We start from the raw sequence: 20408 nt of genomic DNA on the forward strand, positions 1-20408 counted from the left end.
TGACCTTGGAGGGCCGCATTCGGCCCCTGGGCCTTAGTTTGAGGACCCCTGCTTTAAGCCCAGCGGGAAGCTAGGGGAGCCTCAAAGAGAGATTCTTAGGGATTTTTTCTGAAGTGATGGTCTTTGGAGTCTTTAATGCTACAACAAAGTCTTTATAATGGAACAAACAACAAATCTTCAAAGGTTCAAACAACACTTCAAGGCTTTCTTAGTCTAGTCCTCAATGGACTGGCACCTGACTTTGATTAACTAAACTTTCTCTGTAGGAAAAACCCTTTTTAACCTCTCCCAGGCTGCTTTCTATCTATGCCTCATCAGTGTGGGTGCTACTACCAATTCCAAATGCGTCTAGGCATTTGAGTCCCTTTGGGGAGATAGAGCAAAATAATAAAGTTTATATTATTATTATTATTATTATTATTATTATTATTATTATTATTATTATTATTAACAGTCCCATGAGAAAATAGACACATTATGAACACACAATCTAAGCAAAAAAAGATGCACACATTTATGAAAGTGTTCCCAATATTTCTATTTATACCCACCTTGCCCTGTTCTTTCCTTGTGACTGGGTCATCCGTAGTACTAAAGTTGTCAAGACTGAAGTCTGATGTGCTAGGAATGTTTGCATCATTTTACTGTTTGCATCATTTTTGTTAGGATTGTTGCTGATAACTAGCTGCTGTTTTCTCTGCTGGACAATTGTTAGTCCTTCTCCTTCCACGGGTGAACCTTTAGTCTTTGGGGATTGGATAGATTGTCTTCAATGTCAGCAATGCTCAAGCTTGAGCTTAAGCAAACATGCAACAAAAAGAAGCAGCCGTCGGGTCTGTCTTGTCAGTTCCTGACCAGGTGGCTAAGAGCATACAAGCAACAGGCAGATCTCCAATTGTACCTAAGAGCAAGTCCAGAACTCGTAAATTATTTGAAGTTTACCGTTGTCAGTGATGAAGAAAGTGTTTGAGAACTTCCAACCGGTAAGGGCTGGACTGGGCTTTGCTAAGGTGTCTTTTCAAATCTTTTCTGCTATGTTTTAAAATATTGCTAAGTAGTTAGACCAGGCATGGGCAAACTTGGGGGCTGCATGCTAGCACTCCCTGCTAGGAAGACTGGCTGCCCAGTGATGGAAGAAAGGGAAGGAAGAAGGAAAGAGAGAAGGAAGGAAGGACGAAAGGGAGGAAGGGGAGGGTGGAATAAAGGAAGGGAAGGATAAAAGGGAAAAAAGAAGGGAGGGAGGAGGGAGAGAGAGATAAAGAGAAGGTTGGAAGGAAGGAAGGAAGGGGAAGATAAAGGAAAGAGAGAAGGAAGGAAATCCAAAAGGGAAGGAATGAAGGAGGAAAAGGAGGAAAGAGGGAAGGATGAAAGGGAGGAAGAAAAGGATGGAAAGAGAAAGAGGCAAGTAAGGAAGGGAGGCAAGAAGGAATGACAAAAGGGAGGGAAGGAAGGAGGGAAGGACAAAAGGTGGAAGGAAAGGCTGGATGGAAGGGAAGGAAGGAAGGGGTGAAGGAAAAAGAGAAGGAAGAAAGGACTAAAGGGTGGAAGGGAATGGAGAGAGGGAGAAAGAGGGAGGGAGGAAAATAAAGGTTAGGGTTAGGGTTAGGAAAGAGAGAAGGAAGGAAAGCCAAAAGGGAAGAAATGAAGGAGAAAGAGAGAGGGAGGGAGGAAAGAGGGAGGGAAGGATGAAAGAGAGAAAGGAAAGGATGGAAGGAGAAAGAGGGAAGTAAGGAATGGAGGTAAGGAGGCAAGACAAAAGGATGGAGGGAAGGAGAGAAGGACAAAAGGTGGAAGGAAAGGATGGATGCAAGGGAAGAAAGGGATTAAGGTAAAGATAGAAGGAAGAAAGGACTAAAGGGTGGAAGGGAATGGAGGGAGGGAGAAAGAGGGAGGGAGGAAAGAGATGAAAAGAAAGACAAAAGGGAAGGAAAGAAGGACTATAGGGTGGAAGGGAATGGAGGGAGGCAGAAAGAGGGAGGGGAAGGAAGGAAGAATGAAAGGGTGGAAGGGAAGGAGAAAGAGGGAGGGAAGGATGCAAGAAATAGAGAAAGATAAAGGGGTGGAAGGGAAGGAGGAATGAAAGCGAAGGAAGGATGGGAAGGAGGACGAAAAGAGAGAAGGAAGGAAGGACTAAAGGGTGGAAGGGAATGGATGGAGGGAGGGAGGAAAGAGAAAAGGAAGGAAAGACAAAAGGAGAGGAAGGATTAAAGGATGGAAGGGAACAGAGGGAGGGATAAAGAGGGAGGGGAGGGAAGGAGAAAGGAAAGAAAGGGAGAAAGGAAGAATGAAAGCACGGAAGGGAAGGAAAAAGAGGAGGGAAGGATGCAGGAAATAGAGAAGGAAGAAGAATAGGATGGTGAGAGAGGAGGGCCCGAGAAAAGAGCCCAAGGGGCCACATCTGCCCCCAGGCTTGGGTTTGTCCATACCTGAGTTAGACTGCTGTGTTATTATGCAATTCCAGTAGTTTCTTTTTAATATATCTGGCAGGAAATTCCTGTTTGTAAAGAGTTCATTTCTCCCTTGCTCAAAAAATTCCGTCCTCTTGCCTTTCTGTTTTATTCTGTTGTAGACTGATTGCCAGTTTTTAGTAGTTAATTTAGAAAAGAAGAGCATTTGCCAGGAACATAGAGATATCCATTGCTGTTAGCTGAAACCAGAGGAAGGAAATCACCACAAATTGCTGTATGTCTTTAAAGCTATGAATGAATTCAAGCAAATTTCTGGATTGGTCGTTGCACAAATATGCAAGCCAGAAGTTGGAAAAGTTACTTTTAGGGTCATCAGTCGCAGAATTGTCTTGCAAATTTCTCTCTTCTCCACGGCTCCTCAAATAAATATTGTTACAAGATCAAAAAAATGTATTTACAGTACATGTGGAGAAATTCCAAACAGTTCTGGAATTAAAAGTCACAATTCTATGCTCTCCTTACATTTTGTACCTGAATTTTGTGAGTGGTATGAAAAAACAGGTGGATGTTAAGCATTCTACTTTTCCTGTGTGATGTATCTATATTAGAGCATTGAAAACTAAGTATCATTGGAGACTGGATGCTTGGCTTTGGTGATATAATATATGGTGGTGGAACTTGTTCTCTGATTTCTTATAAAAAGGTAAAGGTTTCCCCTTGACATTCAGGGTAGTTGTATCTGACTCAGGAGGGTGGTGCTCATCTACATTTCAAACTACTAGGTTGGCAGAAGCTGGGGCTAACAGTGGGAGCTCATTCCCTCCCTGGATTCGAACTGCCAGCAAGTCGCAAGTTCAGCAGATCAGCTATTTAACCCGTTGTGCCACCAGGGTCTCCTCTGATGTTCAGGTGGAATCTCCTTTCCTGTAGTTTGAAGCCATTGTTCCATTGTGTCCTAGTCTCCAAGGAAGCAGAAAACAAGCTTGCTCTCTATGACTTCACCTCACATATTTATTCATGACCATCATGTCTCCTCTCAGCCTTTACTTCTGCAAACTAAACATGCCCAGCTCTTTAAACTGCTCCTCATAGGGCTTGTTCTCCAGACCCCTGATTATTTTAGTTGCCCTCTTCTGGACAGAATTGAACACAGTATTCCAAGTCCAAAGTTTCTTTTGGTCCAAAGACGTCCAAAGTTTCTTGTGAAAGAAACAAACAGATGTCTTTTTAAATTAAAGCAAGAAGGACAAGAAAACCAGGGAATGTCCATATTTAAGCTATTTTCCCCATATTCATGAATATTTGCTTGTCTTCTCTTGAAGGTGGAACAAATCTTGTCAGAATTCCAACTACGAGAAGAGGATCTGAAAAAGGTGATGCGCCGGATGCAAAAGGAAATGGACCGAGGGCTAAAGCTAGAGACTCACGAAGAAGCCTCTGTAAAGATGCTGCCCACTTACGTACGGTCTACCCCTGAGGGATCAGGTAACTCTTTCTCCTGTTTAGAAATGGGGGGTGCTACAAAATACAAGCACAGAAGGGACTCTTATATCACATCTTGCATGTCATCATCATCATCATCATCATCATCTTTATTTTTACCATGCCAACATCTCCCCAATGGGGACTCAGGGTAGCTAACATGAGGTCAGGCCCTTTAAAATACAATGCAACACAATACAAAATACAAAAACAAAATGCATAGAATCATAGAATAGAATCATAGAATCAAAGAGTTGGAAGAGACCTCATGGGCCATCCAGTCCAACCCCCTGCCAAGAAGCAGGAATATTGCATTCAAATCACCCCTGACAGATGGCCATCCAGCCTCTGCTTAAAAGCTTCCAAAGAAGGAGCCTCCACCACACTCCGGGGCAGAGAGTTCCACTGCTGAACGGCTCTCACAGTCAGGAAGTTCTTCCTAATGTTCAGATGGAATCTCCTCTCTTGTAATTTGAAGCCATTGTTCCGCGTCCTAGTCTCCAAGGAAGCAGAAAACAAGCTTGCTCCCTCCTCCCTGTGGCTTCCTCTCACATATTTATACACGGCTATCATATCTCCTCTCAGCCTTCTCTTCTTCAGGCTAAACATGCCCAGTTCCCTAAGCCGCTCCTCATAGGGCTTGTTCTCCAGACCCTTGATCATTTGAGTCGCCCTCCTCTGGACACATTCCAGCTTGTCAATATCTCTCTTGAATTGTGGTGCCCAGAATTGGACACAGTATTCCAGATGTGGTCTAACCAAAGCAGAATAGAGGGGTAGCATTACTTCCTTAGATCTAGACACTATGCTCCTATTGATGCAGGCCAAAATCCCATTGGCTTTTTTTGCTGCCACATCACATTGTTGGCTCATGTTTAACTTGTTGTCCACGAGGACTCCAAGATCTTTTTCACACGTACTGCTCTCGAGCCAGGCGTCTCCCATTCTGTATCTTTGCATTTCATTTTTTCTGCCAAAGTGGAGTATCTTGCATTTGTCACTGTTGAACTTCATTTTGTTAGTTTTGGCCCATCTCTCTAATCTGTCAAGATCGTTTTGAATTCTGCTCCTGTCCTCTGGACTATTGGCTATCCCTCCCAATTTGGTGTCATCTGCAAACTTGATGATCATGCCTTCTAGCCCTTCATCTAAGTCATTAATAAAGATGTTAACAGGACCGGGCCCAGGACGGAACCCTGCGGCACTCCACTTGTCACTTCTTTCCAAGATGAGGAGGAAGCATTAGTGAGCACTCTCTGTGTTCGTCCACTTAACCAATTACAGATCCACCTCACCGTAGTTTTGCCTAGCCCACATTGGACTAGTTTCCTTGCCAGAAGGTCATGGGGGACCTTGTCGAAGGCCTTACTGAAATCCAGGTACGCTACATCCACAGCATTCCCCGCATCTACCCAGCTTGTAACTCTATCGAAGAAAGAGATCAGATTAGTCTGGCATGACTTGTTTTTGATAAATCCATGTTGACTATTAGCGATGACTGCATTTGTTTCTAAGTGTTTGCACACCGCTTCCTTAACAACCTTTTCCAGAATCTTGCCCGGTATCGACGTGAGGCTGACCGGACGGTAGTTGTTTGGGTCGTCCTTTTTTCCCTTCTTGAAGATTGGGACCACATTGGCCCTCCTCCAATCTGCTGGAACTTCTCCCGTTCTCCAAGAACTCTCAAAGATGGTTGCCAATGGTTCCGAAATGACTTCCGCTAGTTCCTTCAGTACTCTTGGGTGTAGTTGATCTGGCCCTGGGGACTTGAACTCATTAAGAGCGGCCAGGTATTCCTGGACGACTTCTTTCCCAATTTGGGGTTGGATGTCCTCCAATCCCTCATCCACTCCATCTCGCTGAGGTTGAAGACTCTCTTTTTGTGAGAAGACCGAGGCAAAGAAGGCATTAAGTAGTTCTGCCTTTTCCCTGTCCCCTGTCAGCATTGCCCCATCTTCTCCTCGAAGAGGTCCTATCGCCTCCTTGTTTTTCCTTTTTCTACTGACATAAGAATAGAAGCCCTTTTTATTGTTTTTAATGTCCCTGGCAAGTCTGAGCTCGTTTTTTGCTTTAGCTTTGCGGACCTTTTCCCTACAGGTGTTGGCTATTTGTTTGAATTCTTCTTTGGTGATTTCTCCTTTTTTCCACTTCTTGTGCATGTCTCTTTTGTGTCTTAGCACAGTTAGAAGTTCTTTGGACATCCATTCTGGCTTCTTTGCACTTGTTCTATTTTTTCTCTTTGTTGGCACGGTTTGCAATTGCACCTTGAGTATTTCACTCTTGAGAAATTCCCATCCATCCGTAGCTCCCTTGTCTTTTAGTATCTGTGTCCACGGAATGCTGCTCAGCGTTTCCTTCATTTTTTGGAAATCAGCTCTCCTAAAGTCCAAAATGCGGGTTTGACTTGTCTTAGTTTCGGCCTTCCTTTGTACCTCAAATTGCAGGAGCACATGGTCACTTGCCCCTAAGGATCCTACCACTTCGACCGCATCGATCAGGTCCTCCGCATTTGTTAGGATGAGATCAAGAGTAGCCAATCCCCTTGTTGCCTCTTCTACCTTCTGGACCATGAAATTGTCTGCAAGGCAAGCGAGGAATTTGTTGGACCTTGTACTCTTGGCCGAGTTTGTTTTCCAGCAAATATCGGGATAGTTGAAATTGCCCATGACTACTACATCTCTTTTCTGTGCCTGTTTGGTCAACTGTTAGCAGAAGACTTCATCAAGATCTTCCTCCTGGCTTGGGGGTCTGCATCAAAAACAATAAATTACAATAGCAAAGTAAATAATAAAACAAATTCATACAATATAAAATCGAACAGGATGGGCAGGCCAAATGGACAAGATAAAATGATAAAATAATAAAACCCTGGTTGAGGTAGGAATGGAAGATATGTACATAAGGGGAGCCTGAGAAAGTGAAACAGTGGGGTAAGGCTTTCAGTTCAGAATGGGGGAAAGTGCATCATAGGGGCAGCTCTATAGATGGGGCAACAAAAATGGGATAGATGGTCAGTCTCCAAAAGCACATAAAAAAAGCCAGGTTTTCAAGATTTTCTTGAAGTCTGCTAAAGAGGGAGCTTGCCTAATCTCACTAGATAGTAAGTTCCAAAGTCAGGGAGCCACAGCAGAGAAGGCTTTCTCCCTCATTCCCACAAGTTTTGCCTGTGATTAAGGAAGAGGCGAGAGGAGAGCCTCCCCAGAGGATCGGAGAGATCATGCAGGTTGTTGGTAGGAGATGCGGTCACGAAGGTAGGTGGGTCCCAAACCATCTAGGATATTCTAGGCTTTCCCTAATTGGGAATGGCACTCCATGGAACCAGTCCACACCCACTTATATATATAGTCCTGTGTAGATGTGTCCCCAGTCTCAAATGACCATTTGTTAACAGTGGCTCCCATTGCTTTGGAATGATGGGTGATCTTAGTTGAGACCATGTTTTAGGATTATCTATTAGGAGAAAATAGAGGGAAAAGAACCATGTATACTACTTTCTTGGAGTAAACAATGGGATAGAAATGTAATAAATGTGAGTAGAAATGATGGCTGAAGTCATGAATGACACTGTAGTTTGCAACTGCAGAGGTTGGAGATTTCCTGTCTTTGGATCTTGGGGGAACCAATTTTCGAGTTATGCTGGTAAAAGTGGGTGAAGGTGAAGAAGGACAATGGACTGTGAAGACAAAGCACCAGATGTATTCTATCCCAGAAGATGCCATGACAGGAACAGCTGAAATGGTGAGTCAAATCATCAGATCATATTAACCTAGTGACATGTTCTATATTTTTTGTGTAGGTGTCAGAATTATAATGAATGGGAAGAAAGATTGACATGGGTGGAGAAAGAATTGCAATTTATGCCAACCCCTGGGAATGTGGGTAGATACCAGCAAGGACTAATGCCACTCCCATGCATACAAACCAGGCATATGGAACTGCATGCCACTATTTTAAATTATGGTTTGAAAATGAATTCTCTGGAACTGCAGTTCCCAAAATATTAGAAAACATCTAACCTGGGAAAGGCCAGATACATAAGCTAGTAGGCAATAAAAATGAAATGGGTGACACCTAGCTTAAAAATAGGTAAGTGAAAGGGATTTTGGAATTTTAGTAGATGGCAAGTTGAATGTGAGTCAACAATGTGATGCAGCAGCTTGAAAAAAGGCAACGCAATTCTAGGCACAGTGTCTACATCAGCGGTTCTCAACCTGAGGGTTGTGACTCAGGGTGTTTGATTGGTCGTTGGAGAGGGGTCGCGCCACCACCCCCTTCGGCCCCGCCTCCTCTGACTCCCTGGAATGATGCCAGGCCCCCTCTGCCAGCCAAATAGCCATCACCCGCACCCATGCCACTTCGCCTCCTGGCTGGCAGAGCCAAGGCTGGCTTCACTGGGGGGGAGGACCTGGAAAGATCACCTTCGCCTCCTGCTCCTCTTCCTCGGCTTCAGGACCTGTGGCTGGTGAGGCAGCAGGCCTGGTAAGCCAAGGAGGAAAATACGAAAGCGGCTGCAGTGCCTTCGCCAGTTGTTCGCCTCTTCCTCTTTGGCTCCTGGGGCTGCTTGCTTGGCTCCTGAGGCTGCTTGCCTCTTTGCCGGCTGCTTTGCCAGATGCTTTGTCAGCTCATTCCTTCTCTGGCCCCTTTGCTGGCCCCTTTGTTTCTCCTCTGCCCCCAAGTGCCTCCCCGCACAGGTAGAGGAAGAAGACAAGGAGCCCCTCCATGCTGGCCAGGTGGCATGGGGAGGCACTTGGAGGCAAAGGCGAGGCAAAGGGGTCGGCAAAGGGGAGAGCTGGCAAAGTAGCCAGCAAAGAGTCTGGAAAAGCAGCTGGTGAAGCCCCAAGGATTGGAGATAAAGCTTCAGTGGAGACACTTTCCCCTTTGATAACCCTTTCAAGAGTGAACTTCCCTTCTGAAGGATAGATTCCTCTCCCTCTCTGTTGCCTCATCCCTGTTCTTAACTAGGAATCATTTGTAACTCAGGTACGGCCTGTAGTCTGAGGAACAACATCATCACACAAATGTGGGCAGTCCTAAGGGATAAAGTTATGAAGTAGCAATGAAAATAATGTTATGGTTAAAGGGTTGCGACATTACAAAGGTTGAGAACTGCTGGCCTAGATTGAGGGATGTCATATTCCCACTCTACCTTGGTTAGACTTCACCTGTGTCCAGTTCTGAGTACCACAATTCAAGGTAGATATTGACAATCTAGAGTGTATCCAGCAAAGGGCAACCAAAATAACCAAAGTTTCTGAAGCCAAAACCTTTGTCTTCCAGATGGTTTAGGTCATATCTTCTTCGTGCAAGACCAGAAATAAAAGATTCAGTTAACAGCAACTGACATTTATTTTGGTTTTTCTCTCCCCAGCTCTTTGATTATATCTCAGAATGCATCTCTGACTTCCTAGACAAACATCAGATGAAACACAAAAAGCTACCTCTGGGTTTCACTTTTTCCTTCCCTGTACGGCATGAAGACATTGACAAGGTGGGGTTTGAATCTCTTCTTTTCATGCTGTATTTTACCTTTCAGTGAACCAGAATATGAAAGTGCATTCTATTTCGTTTGACTCACACTTCGGATCATTCTACTATAGCAACATGTTTACAGTGTGGGCGACTGTTTTGCTAGGGTTGCCACATCTCAGGGCCTGTCTATGAGTCTCCAGTTTCAGTGGATCTCCAGGCACAGACAAGGATGCAAATTCTTAATTTCTTGCAGGGCTCAGCTCTGGGCAATTACTTGAAAAGTGCTGGGCACATATTACTAGCTCAGCTATGGAACCCCCAGGTGGCGCAGTGGGTTAAACCCCAGTGCCAGCAGGACTGAAGAATGACAGGTTGCAGGTTCAAATCTGGGGAGAGGCAGATGAGCTCCCTCTATCAACTCCAGCTCCTCATGCAGGGACATGAGAGAAGCCTCCCACAAGGATGATAAAAACTTCAAATCATCCAGGCGTCCCCTGGGCAACATCTTTGCAGACGGCCAATTCTCTCACACCAGAAACGACTTGCAATTTCTCAAGTCACTCCTGACAAGACAAAAAGAAAAAAAAGAAAAAAAACTAGCTCAGCTAGGAGAGAGGTAGGTTGCTATAGTTTCAGCCTATTTTAGGGTTGATATGGGAATTAACAAGGAGAAATTACCACACATTACCAATATAAAATGAATTCACAATAGGCAGTCTAGATAGCAATGAGCTGTGAAGACAGTGGCAATAGAGTTGCTATCATTAATCAAAATCCATCAATAATATATCATTCATCAAACTAGAGAATGAATCCACTTTAAATCTAGTTGCTACCTTCTGCAAAATTCTGGGGTTTGTGGTTTAGGGAGGAACCTTTAACAATCTCACTAAACTACAAACCCCAGAATTCTGCAGGAGGCAGAAACCGGACTTAAAGTGGATTCATTCTCTAGTGTGATGAGGTATAAGTAATGCAGGAGGGAAGAATGTGTGGTGTTAATGGAATCCAGCTCTTATTTCACCTATGCTTCCTGGATCTTATGAGAATTGCAGTCCAACAAAATTTGGAGGGTCATGTATTCTCCACCTATAGCAGTGTTTCCCAACCTTTGATCCTCCAGGTGTTTTGGACTTTAGCTCCCAGAATTCCTAACAGGTGGTAAGATGGCTAGGATTTCTAGGAGCTCCAAAACACCAGGGGGACCAAAGATTGGGAATCACTGACCTATAGCATAATACAAATAGCTAATTAAAGCTAACAAAAGTATTGTTTGGACTGGTTTTCTATGTTATATCCAATGGGAAATATAGTATGGGAATAGTTGTGTACAACCATTCTATATGCTAGAAATGTTTTTGCCATGCTTGTCTGTCTTTTCCACTTGTCAGTTTCTTGAATGATTGCTCACTATATAGAACTACTTGATGTTTAAATTTTTAAAACTAAATTGGTCCGATGTGAAGTTCATGCTCATTTTGAAACATTTGGTGTGATCCTTTCCATCATTTGCTCTACAGGGGATCCTACTGAACTGGACGAAAGGCTTCAAAGCGTCAGGCGCAGAAGGGAACAATGTTGTGGGGCTTTTGAGAGATGCTATCAAACGGCGAGGGGTGAGAGGAAAATAAATCTCTGCTGTTCAATTCATTACTTCTTTGTTGCTTCATAGTATTGAGGGAGACGTAGTTTTAAAAGGGAATTTTTAAGGATGCTTCCAATGACTGTAAGTCCCATATGTCCTGATTTACTGCCATGCTGCCATATGTGCTTGCTTTTGCAGAGGGCCTTTGTATGCAAAAATGCTGATGTGTAGAGAAAAAGCTGCCAAGGACTGGAGTGGGACAGAAAGTACTCCCTAATACTTCCCTAATTTCCCAGCGGCTTTGATGCCTAACACGAATTTGGGAGGCCCTGCCTCAACAGAGACCAGCCAGACCCAAAAGGAGGATCTGGAACACCTGGCGAGATGGCAAGCGCCAAAAAGATTTTTTCCTAATTTTCCCAAATAAAGTCTCACCAAGTTGAATGAAAACCACCATTCCAGCTGGAAAGTATGACAATTGCAGTAATCTGCTAACAAATTGACATAACTCACTGGGCTGAGAAATATAATATTTATAGAGCTGTCAACTTAAATTCTCCTACGCCCGCCCCCTGAACTGGCTTCACTGTGATTGGCTGCAACGTCAACAAGCCGGGAGGAGATCCAATGAGGGCCCTGGCTCTGCTTTGGCCGCTCAGCCAATGAGGCGGGAGGGAGGCAGGCAACAGGGAAACAATTAAGAAATGTCCAGGTGACTGGATTCCAAAGGAAGTGTGGGCCTGCTTTTGGCTGATGACATAGGATTGTTGTTGTGTGCTTTCAAGTCATTTCAGACTTAGGTTGACCCTGAGCAAGGGCCTTAGTTTGAGGACCCGTGGTCTACGGCATTGAATGTTTGCCATGTATATGTACATTGTAATCCACCCTGAGTCCCCTGCAGGGTGAGAAGGGCGGAATATAAATACTGTAAATAAAATAAATAATAAATATGTTTTATCCCGTTCAGGGTGTCTGCTTACAAGGCTTTGAGCTTATATCAAATCTTTTCACCTTGTATAGGACTTTGAGATGGATGTGGTTGCAATGGTCAATGACACAGTGGCAACAATGATATCCTGCTACTATGAGGATCACCGATGTGAAGTTGGCATGATAGTGGGTAAGGCATTCTACTTGTCCTTTTGATATACTTGCCCTTATATTTTACAATTTACATTGAAAACCACTCCAGGTAATCATTTTCTCCAGTATTGTTCTACTCTCTGCTTGCCAGAATCCACGGCGTACAAAGCCACCGCAGGTATTGGTGCTACTAGATCTCTCCCCTTTCTTCCACTCTCCTGATTTACCACTTTTTATGCAACTGCCACTAGAAAGGTGAAAATGTCTTGGTCCAAATTTAATCACTTTCTCCTAAACCAGCCTGCATTTTCTTCTCATCCTTGTTTTCTATTATCTTAGAGAGGAGTTTCTCAACCTGGGGAGGCGGGACCCCTGTGTGGAGGGTTGTGAGGGGATTTCAGAGGGGTCATCAAAGACCACCAGAAAACACATATTGCTGATGGTCTTAGGAACTCCTTTGACATAGTCGTTTGGGTTCACAGTGCTCTCCGGATGTAGGTGTGGTAGTAGAACCTAAACTATGAGTCTGTTAAACGCTGACCAGCAATTAGGTTTGTATTGTTTTTATTGTTTTATTGCTTTTACGGGTTTTATGGTTGTTTTATCGATAATAATTATTGCTTATGTTAATTGTCATCACTGTTATAATTGCTGTCGTTAACTGATGTTGTGTTTTTGTTGTCATGTAATGCGGGCATTGAACTGTGCCTTGCTTGTGTAAGCCGCCCTGAGTCCCCCCCGGGGTGAGAAGGGCAGTGTATAAGTGACTGTAAGAAATAAATAAATAAATAGGTGAACTACATCTCCTCTAAATCACTGTCAATACATCCCAAATTCTTCCAGTATTTTCTGTTGGTCATGGTGGTTCTGTATGAGAAGTTTGGCCAAATTCTATCTTTGGTGCGGTTCAGAATGCTCTTTGGTTGTAGGTAAACTATAAATCCCAGAAAGTACAACTCCCAAATATTAAGGTCTATTTTCCCCAAACTCCACCAGTGTTCACATTTGAGTATATTGCGTATTCATGCCAAGTTTTGTCCAGATCTATCATTGTTTGAGTCCTCTGGATGTGCTCTCTGAACTAAAACTCCAAAACTCAAGGGAGTACAGAGGCCATCAAGTCTACCTCCTTGCTATGCAGAAATGCTCAATTTCATTATCCAAATCAATTCCATTCATTTCCAAACAATGTAGAGATTTGGTGTTGGCTGTGGTGGCTGTGATGATGAGAATGGTGCCTGAGACATTTCAGATATCTCTGAACAGAAAAGGACTACAGAAAGATGGAGTTTCAAATTATTAAATGTGCAACATAAATGTTGAATTAGACTGCGAAGGGGTTAAACTATATCTCCCCAAACTACTCTCCAGTTTAAATCTGAGTACAAATGCATATTGGTGTAGACTTAGCTATCATTAATACTGCATGTAATGTAAAGTCTGTTTAGCTAAACTTTCCTAGATAAAGAAAGCCATAATCATTGTATGCCAGTGATTAACTCCATGATACTTTCGCACTGACCCATAATGAAGAACCTCTTTGCGTTTCCCTTCTTACAGGCACAGGTTGCAATGCTTGTTACATGGAGGAGATGCAGAACGTTGAGCTGGTGGAAGGGAATGAAGGCCGAATGTGTGTAAACACTGAATGGGGAGCCTTTGGGGCATCTGGAGAACTGGATGAGTTCCTCTTGGAGTATGATCGTGTGGTGGATGAGACCTCGCTTAACCCCGGTCAGCAGCTGTAAGGAATATGACAGACCAAGTTAACATAACTGCTGTTTGCTTTCCTGGCTTTTACGTGTCTCCTTTTTGATTAGAGGGTGGGGTTGGGAATACACATTTGAATGACTGTAAATTCTCCTATCCCTGTTAGCCATACATAACGCATGAGTCTTCTGTCAAAGGGAAATTCCCCGTGATTGGGAAAGTCTGGAATGGTGGGCTTCTCTGGTTATCCTCAATCATTCATTGAAGATATTCAAGAGATTTCTCCCTTGAGGACAGAGTTTGGGAATGGTGGGTTTTGATCCTGCAGTGGGCTGCCTTTAAGGTGGTCCCAGTGGTGATCGGCACACTGGATGCAGTGCCTAAAGACCTTGACCTGTACTTAAATACAACCGACACTCACAAAATTACCATCTGCCAGCTGCAGAAGGCCACCTTACTGGGATTTGCATGCATTATTCCCCGATACATCCCAAGTGTCCTAGACACTTGGGAAGTGTCTCACGTGTGATCCACTACAACAGCCAGCAGAGTCATTTGTCTGCTGTGGACTAATTTTGTTGTGTTTCAAACAATGATTATTATAAGTGTTGTTGTTGTTGTTGTTGTTGTTGTTGTTAGACCACAAGCTGGAGGACCCCCTGCATTATACTTCAATAATGCATTTCTGTAGTGCCAACTTTTAAGCGCAGATGGTGAAATCACTTGGTATACATGTAAACCCTTGTCTAGGGATGAGAACATAAATGGAATTTAGAATAAGGAACTGGTTTTCATTCCTAGACTTCCTTTCTTGGCCCTATAAACAAATTGAGTGAAGTAATGTTGGAACACGTGTCTTAAATATATGATCTTCTGATATACAGACAAGTGTACTAATATTCTACTGTATACATTTGTTGCTGGAAAAAACCTGCAAAGCCCAGGAAAGAGGAAGACTCCATGTTTGTTTGTTTATTTTTTGTGCAACTCAAGAGGAAGTAGCCACTACTGCCAAGCAGTCAGCATTCATTCTTGAGAGGGGAAAGTCACAATAATTTAATCTGTAACATCTGCCCATGTACATCTAGCAATGGAATAATGGGTATTTTGGTTTGCACACGTATCTCTCTCTGATTTTCATTTGCATCCATATGTGTAGTTACACCTGTGTGCCACTAAACTGATCAATGCTCCTTTTGCCAGGTATGAGAAGATCATAGGAGGGAAGTACATGGGTGAAATTGCACGATTAGTTCTGCTAAAACTTGTTAATGAAAACTTGCTCTTCAATGGAGAAGCTTCGGAGAAGCTGAAAACCAGAGGGTCATTTGAAACACGTTTAATTTCCCAAGTTGAAAGGTAGTGTATAAGTTTTTCCCCATGATGTAAAACTCTGATAGATAGTTATTTCTGTTTCAGTTGTTCTGTGCAATGTTCTCAGCGCTAAGGACTTTATCAGACAAAGTGGAGGAAATGGCGGAAAGCAGAGGGAACCATCATACCCCATTCCTTCCCACCCACCTTTCCCCGTCTTCTGCAATGGCCAGCCACCCCACATCCTTACCACAAGTCCCAACAGGCTGGCCTCCATAGAACTCCCGTGGGGCACTGTTTCCACAGCGTGTGGACATTTATTTCTTTATTTATGACATTTCTACCCCGCCTTTCTACCCCACCTTTATATTAAAATAAAATTAGAAAGTACATTAAAAACAATTAAAATATTTAAAAACAATACATTCAGAGTTAAACACATAATCTACAAGCATAATCCGGGCCGTTCCAATGGTCATTGCACATTGTTCCAAATCTAGCTATTGCACAAGTTCTCTAAAGGCTTGGCCACAAAGCTATGTTTTCACTCTCTTGCAGAAGGTCAGGAGGGTTGATCTAATATCCCTGGGGAGGAAGCTCCACAGCCAAGGGACCACCACTGAGAAGGCCCTGTCTCTCGTCTCTACCGATAGCGCCTGCGAGAGAGGCAGGACCGAGAGCAGGGCCTCCCCAGATGATCTTAGACTCTGTGGTGGTTCATAGAGAGAGACATGTTCAGACAGATAAGCTGGAAATGGAGCTTTACAGCTGTCTGATGAGGTCCTAAGTCTGGACTTTCCTTACATGTATAAGTATAGTAATTATGAAAGAGTAAACTCAATAATTCTATTAGAGCAGTGACCATCTGTCAGGGATTCTTTGAATGCAATTTTCCTGTTTCTTGGCAGAATGGGGTTGGACTGAATAGCTCACGAGGTCTCTTCCAACTCTATGACTCTATGGTTCTCAACCTGTAGGTCCCAGAAATCCCAGCCAGTTTACCAGCTGTTAGGATTTCTGGGAGTTGAAGTCCAAAACATCAGTAGATCCACAGGTTGAGAATCACTGCATTAGAGCCAAAAATGTTTGAATTAGCAATAGTACTTCTTATAAAATTAGATGAATGCAAAAAATAAAGATAAAAATAAAAAAAATGCTGCAGACTTGCCAGATCTATTAATCTGATAATTCTAAATATATCTGGTCCTAATAGCTGCAGAAGAGGAAGGAATAATAACAAGAAACTTATGTTATAGTAGCAGGAAGTCTAACGTTAAAAATAGTTCTTATCAAAACTTCCCGAAAACTGTAAAATGCCATATGGAGGCCATGTAGTTGTCAGTTTTTTATCCACAGTGGAATCCATTTAGATTGAGCGATGTCTTCAGGAAGTGAGGAAACAAAAATAAATAAAATGTTGACAGTATTATGGGAATAATTGGCTGAAACCTTGAAGACCTGTTCTACAAACCACATAGAGAAATCCATTTTAAGTACTGTATATACTCAAGTATAAACCTAGTTTTTCAGCTCTTTTATTAGCTGAAAAAGTCCCCCTCAGATTATACTCAAGTCAAGGTTATTTATTATTTTACTCGTTGTTGTTATTTCATTTATTATTTTACTTTATTATTGTTGTTATTACATTTAGTATTTTACTCTATTTATTGTTGTTATTATTCCATTTATTATTTTTCTCTTGTTATTATTATTATTATTCCATTTATTAATTTACTCTATTATTATTTTTATTACTTACTAGCCATCCCCTGCCACCTGTTGCTGTGGCCCAGTCTGTGTATATGTTTTCTGTGTGTATATATGCGCATATGTGTGTGTATATCTTTGTATATGTGTATATATGTGTGTTTACGTATATAAAGTTTCTTCTTCTGTGTTTTTCAGTGTTTTTATGAGTGATGGTCACCTGATAGATGACCACGTTCGCCTGATAGGTGTATTGTATCCAAATTTGGTGTCAATTCGTCCAGTGGTTTTTGAGTTATGTTAATCCCACAAACGAACGCAACGTTTTTATTTATATAGATTATTTTCTCTATTATTGTTATTTTTCAATTTATTGTTTTATTCTATTATTACTGTTATTACTACATTTCCATGATTTTACTCTATTATTATTATTATTACACTTATAATTTTACTCTCTTTATTATTATTGGGAGGATACGTAAGCACATTTACATTGAAGAAGGTTAGAATAATGGTTTAATCAGAGTTGGACAGTTTTATCTTAAATTACAGAGTTGTGTAAACATTCAGAAACATTTAACCTACTGACATCTCAATTAATTCAATGTTATTAGTCTCTATTTTTATTTTGAAATTTATCAATAGCTGCTGCATTTCTCACCCTCAACTTATACTCAAGTGAATCTGTTTCCCCAGTTTTTTGTGGTAAAATTAGGTACCTCGGCTTATACTCGAGTATATACGGTAATCTCCATCATGGTGGCCATAATATGTCTCGTATAAGCCCTTGGTATAAATTGAATCTACCAAGCTATTTGGAAATATAATGCAGTATATCACCTGAAGAGCGTGGATGAGTAACTGGCTAGTTTTTATTGAGACCTATGATTATATGCACATTAATCACATCCAAGTCAGAGGAGTAAGTCTTCCTATGCTTGTGTTTCCCAGTGATCCTGGTGACCGTAAGCAGATCTACAATATTCTGACATCCTTTGGGCTATTGCCCTCAGCAACAGACTGTGACATTGTTCGTATGGTATGTGAGAGAGTTTCAACACGGGCTGCACAGATGTGTTCAGCGGGGCTGGCTGGTGTCATCAATCGTATGAGAGACAGCAGAAGTGAGGAGACACTGAAGATCACTGTAGGCGTAGATGGTTCAGTCTACAAACTCCATCCCAGGTGAGGTCCACCTAGCCTTGGCATTTTGAGTCTTTTAGAAGAATCTGGGCTCTTTTGAATGATGAGGTGTGGAAATCTGGAATGGCCTCCTAGTTGAAGCTCTGACCATTGTATCAATTAAAACTTGTGCACCAGCTGCGCCCATACCTTGGGAAGTCAGACTTGGCCATAGTAGCCCATGCTCTGGTTACATCCCGAATAGACTATTGCAACATGCTCTACATGGGGCTGCCTTCAAAGACTGTTCGGATGCTTCAAATAGTCCAACGGACAGTAGCCAGGTTGCTCACCAGAGTGACGTACAACCCCCTGTTGCATACAACCCCCTGTTGCATCAGCTCCACTGGCTTCCTGTTTGCTACTGAGCACAATTCAAAGTGCTGGCTTTAGCCTATAAAGCCCTAAATGGTTCCTGCCCACCTTACCTGTCTGAACGTATCTCCTCCTATGAACCACCTAGAAGATTAATATAATTGGGGGAGGCCCTGCTTTCGGTCCCACCACCTGCACAGGCACGTCTGGTGGGAATGAGAGACAGGGCCTTCTCAGTGGTGGCCCCTTGGCTGTGGAACTCCCTCCCCAGTGATATTAGAGCGGCTCCTTCTCTCCTGGCATTCAGAAGGAAAGTGAAAACCTGGCTTTGGGGTCAAGCCTTTAGAGATTAACTAGAGTGCAAAAATAACTATGATTTTTGTGTGTGTCAGGAGTGACTTGAGAAACTGCAAGTCGCTTCTGGTGTGAGAGAATTGGCTGTCTACAAGGATGTTGCCCAGAGGATGCCCGGATGTTTTGATGTTTTGCCATCCTTGTGGGAGGCTTCTCTCATGTCCTTGCATGGGGAGCTAGAGCTGACAGAGAAAGCTCATCTGCACTCTCCCCAGATTTGAACCTCCGACCTGCTGGTCTTCAGTCCTGCCGGCACAAGGGCTTAACCCACTGCACCACTAGTGCAATGAAATATGTGTAATTATTTTTGGAACGGCTCCGGATTACGATTGTGGATGGTGTGATTTTTTAATAGAGATTATAATGTTTATATGTTTTAATGTGCATTTTAACTCTATTTTTTATTATTTTAACTTAAATGTATTTAATTGTTTGTTCTCTAAAGGCATTTGTAAAGCCACCTTGAGTCCCCTTTGGGATATAAATAGAATAAATAAATAAATAAATAATAGTATGGACCAATGTGGAGGCCGTGACAAACTTTGTATTTCTAGGCGCAAAGATTACGGCAGATGCAGACTGTGGCCAGGAAATCAGAAGACGCTTACTTCTTGGGAGGAGAGCAATGTCCAATCTCGATAAAATAGTAAAGAGTACAGACATCAGACTGGCAACAAAGATCCGCCTAGTCAAAGCCATGGTATTCCCTGTAGTAACCTATGGATGTGAGAGCTGGACCTTAGGGAAGGCTGAGCGAAGGAAGATCGATGCTTTTGAGCTGTGGTGTTGGAGGAAAGTTCTGAGAGTGCCTTGGACTGCGAGAAGATCCAACCAGTCCATCCTCCAGGAAATAAAGCCCGGCTGCTCACTGGAGGGAAGGATACTAGAGACAAAGTTGAAGTGCTTTGGCCACATCATGAGGAGACAGCAAAGCCTAGAGAAGACAATTATGCTGGGGAAAGTGGAAGGCAAAAGGAAGAGGGGCCGACCAAGGGCAAGATGGATGGATGGCATCCTTGAAGTGACTGGACTGACCTTGAAGGAGCTGGGGGTGGTGACGGCTGACAGGGAGCTCTGGCGTGGACTGGTCCATGAGGTCACGAAGAGTTGGAGACGACTGAACGAATGAACAACAACAACAACATGGACCAAGGAACCATTCTGAACATTACACAGGAAACCAGTCATTTACATGAAATTATGTACTTATCTATTCAGAAACAAGCCTTGTTGGATTCATTTTGACATACTCCTGGTCCCTAGGCAAGTGCAGCTGAGATTTCAGTCTTAAAGTACCTTTTCTTGGGAAAAAGCTTCCGCTAGCAGAGAAGCAGGTTTTGGGTGTGCGAGCGAAGTCTTCCGCCACCAACTGTTTTTATGTTCCGACTCCCCTCCGCTGCTTCCCACCCATGTGTGGTTCCAGACATGTGCTTATCTTTTAAAGCCCTGCTTGCACCTCGAGAGGGAGGGAAGTTATAAGGGGAAATGGCAGGCAAACAAAGAGTTAAACATATAGATTGATCTGCAATGTTTAGTTTGGCCTTGACTCAGCCAGTTTGAAAGGACTGCCAAAGACATCTGAGGATGGCATATCTGGCAGGAGCTGGGATAGAGCCATTTGCCCCTGTTTTGATTTAGCTTCATAAAGTAGTATCGCCTTTCATTAAGCAGCACCGTGCTGCGGTAGCAACAAACTTCAAGCTGCTAGACAGGAGATCAGGAACAATAGCTGGAAGAGGAAACTCCCAGAGTCTGCGTTCGGAGCCCATGCTCAAGCCTCAGCCTATGAACTGGGT

General features: G+C 42.9%; 1 protein-coding gene across 1 annotated transcript in view; it reads left to right on the forward strand.

Moving 5' to 3' along the window:
• The window catches only part of GCK (glucokinase), a 41016-nt gene that overhangs the window by 17505 nt on the left and 3103 nt on the right, over nucleotides 1-20408 (forward strand). Inside the window, exons 2-9 of the mRNA XM_060787671.2 lie at nucleotides 3731-3893; nucleotides 7474-7628; nucleotides 9259-9378; nucleotides 10880-10975; nucleotides 11965-12064; nucleotides 13588-13771; nucleotides 14941-15096; nucleotides 17713-17946. Coding sequence (XP_060643654.2) covers nucleotides 3731-3893; nucleotides 7474-7628; nucleotides 9259-9378; nucleotides 10880-10975; nucleotides 11965-12064; nucleotides 13588-13771; nucleotides 14941-15096; nucleotides 17713-17946 — 1208 coding nt within the window. The remainder of the gene's footprint in view (nucleotides 1-3730; nucleotides 3894-7473; nucleotides 7629-9258; nucleotides 9379-10879; nucleotides 10976-11964; nucleotides 12065-13587; nucleotides 13772-14940; nucleotides 15097-17712; nucleotides 17947-20408) is intronic.

Source organism: Anolis sagrei, chromosome 7, assembly GCF_037176765.1.
Source record: "Anolis sagrei isolate rAnoSag1 chromosome 7, rAnoSag1.mat, whole genome shotgun sequence".
Taxonomy (NCBI): domain Eukaryota; kingdom Metazoa; phylum Chordata; class Lepidosauria; order Squamata; family Dactyloidae; genus Anolis; species Anolis sagrei.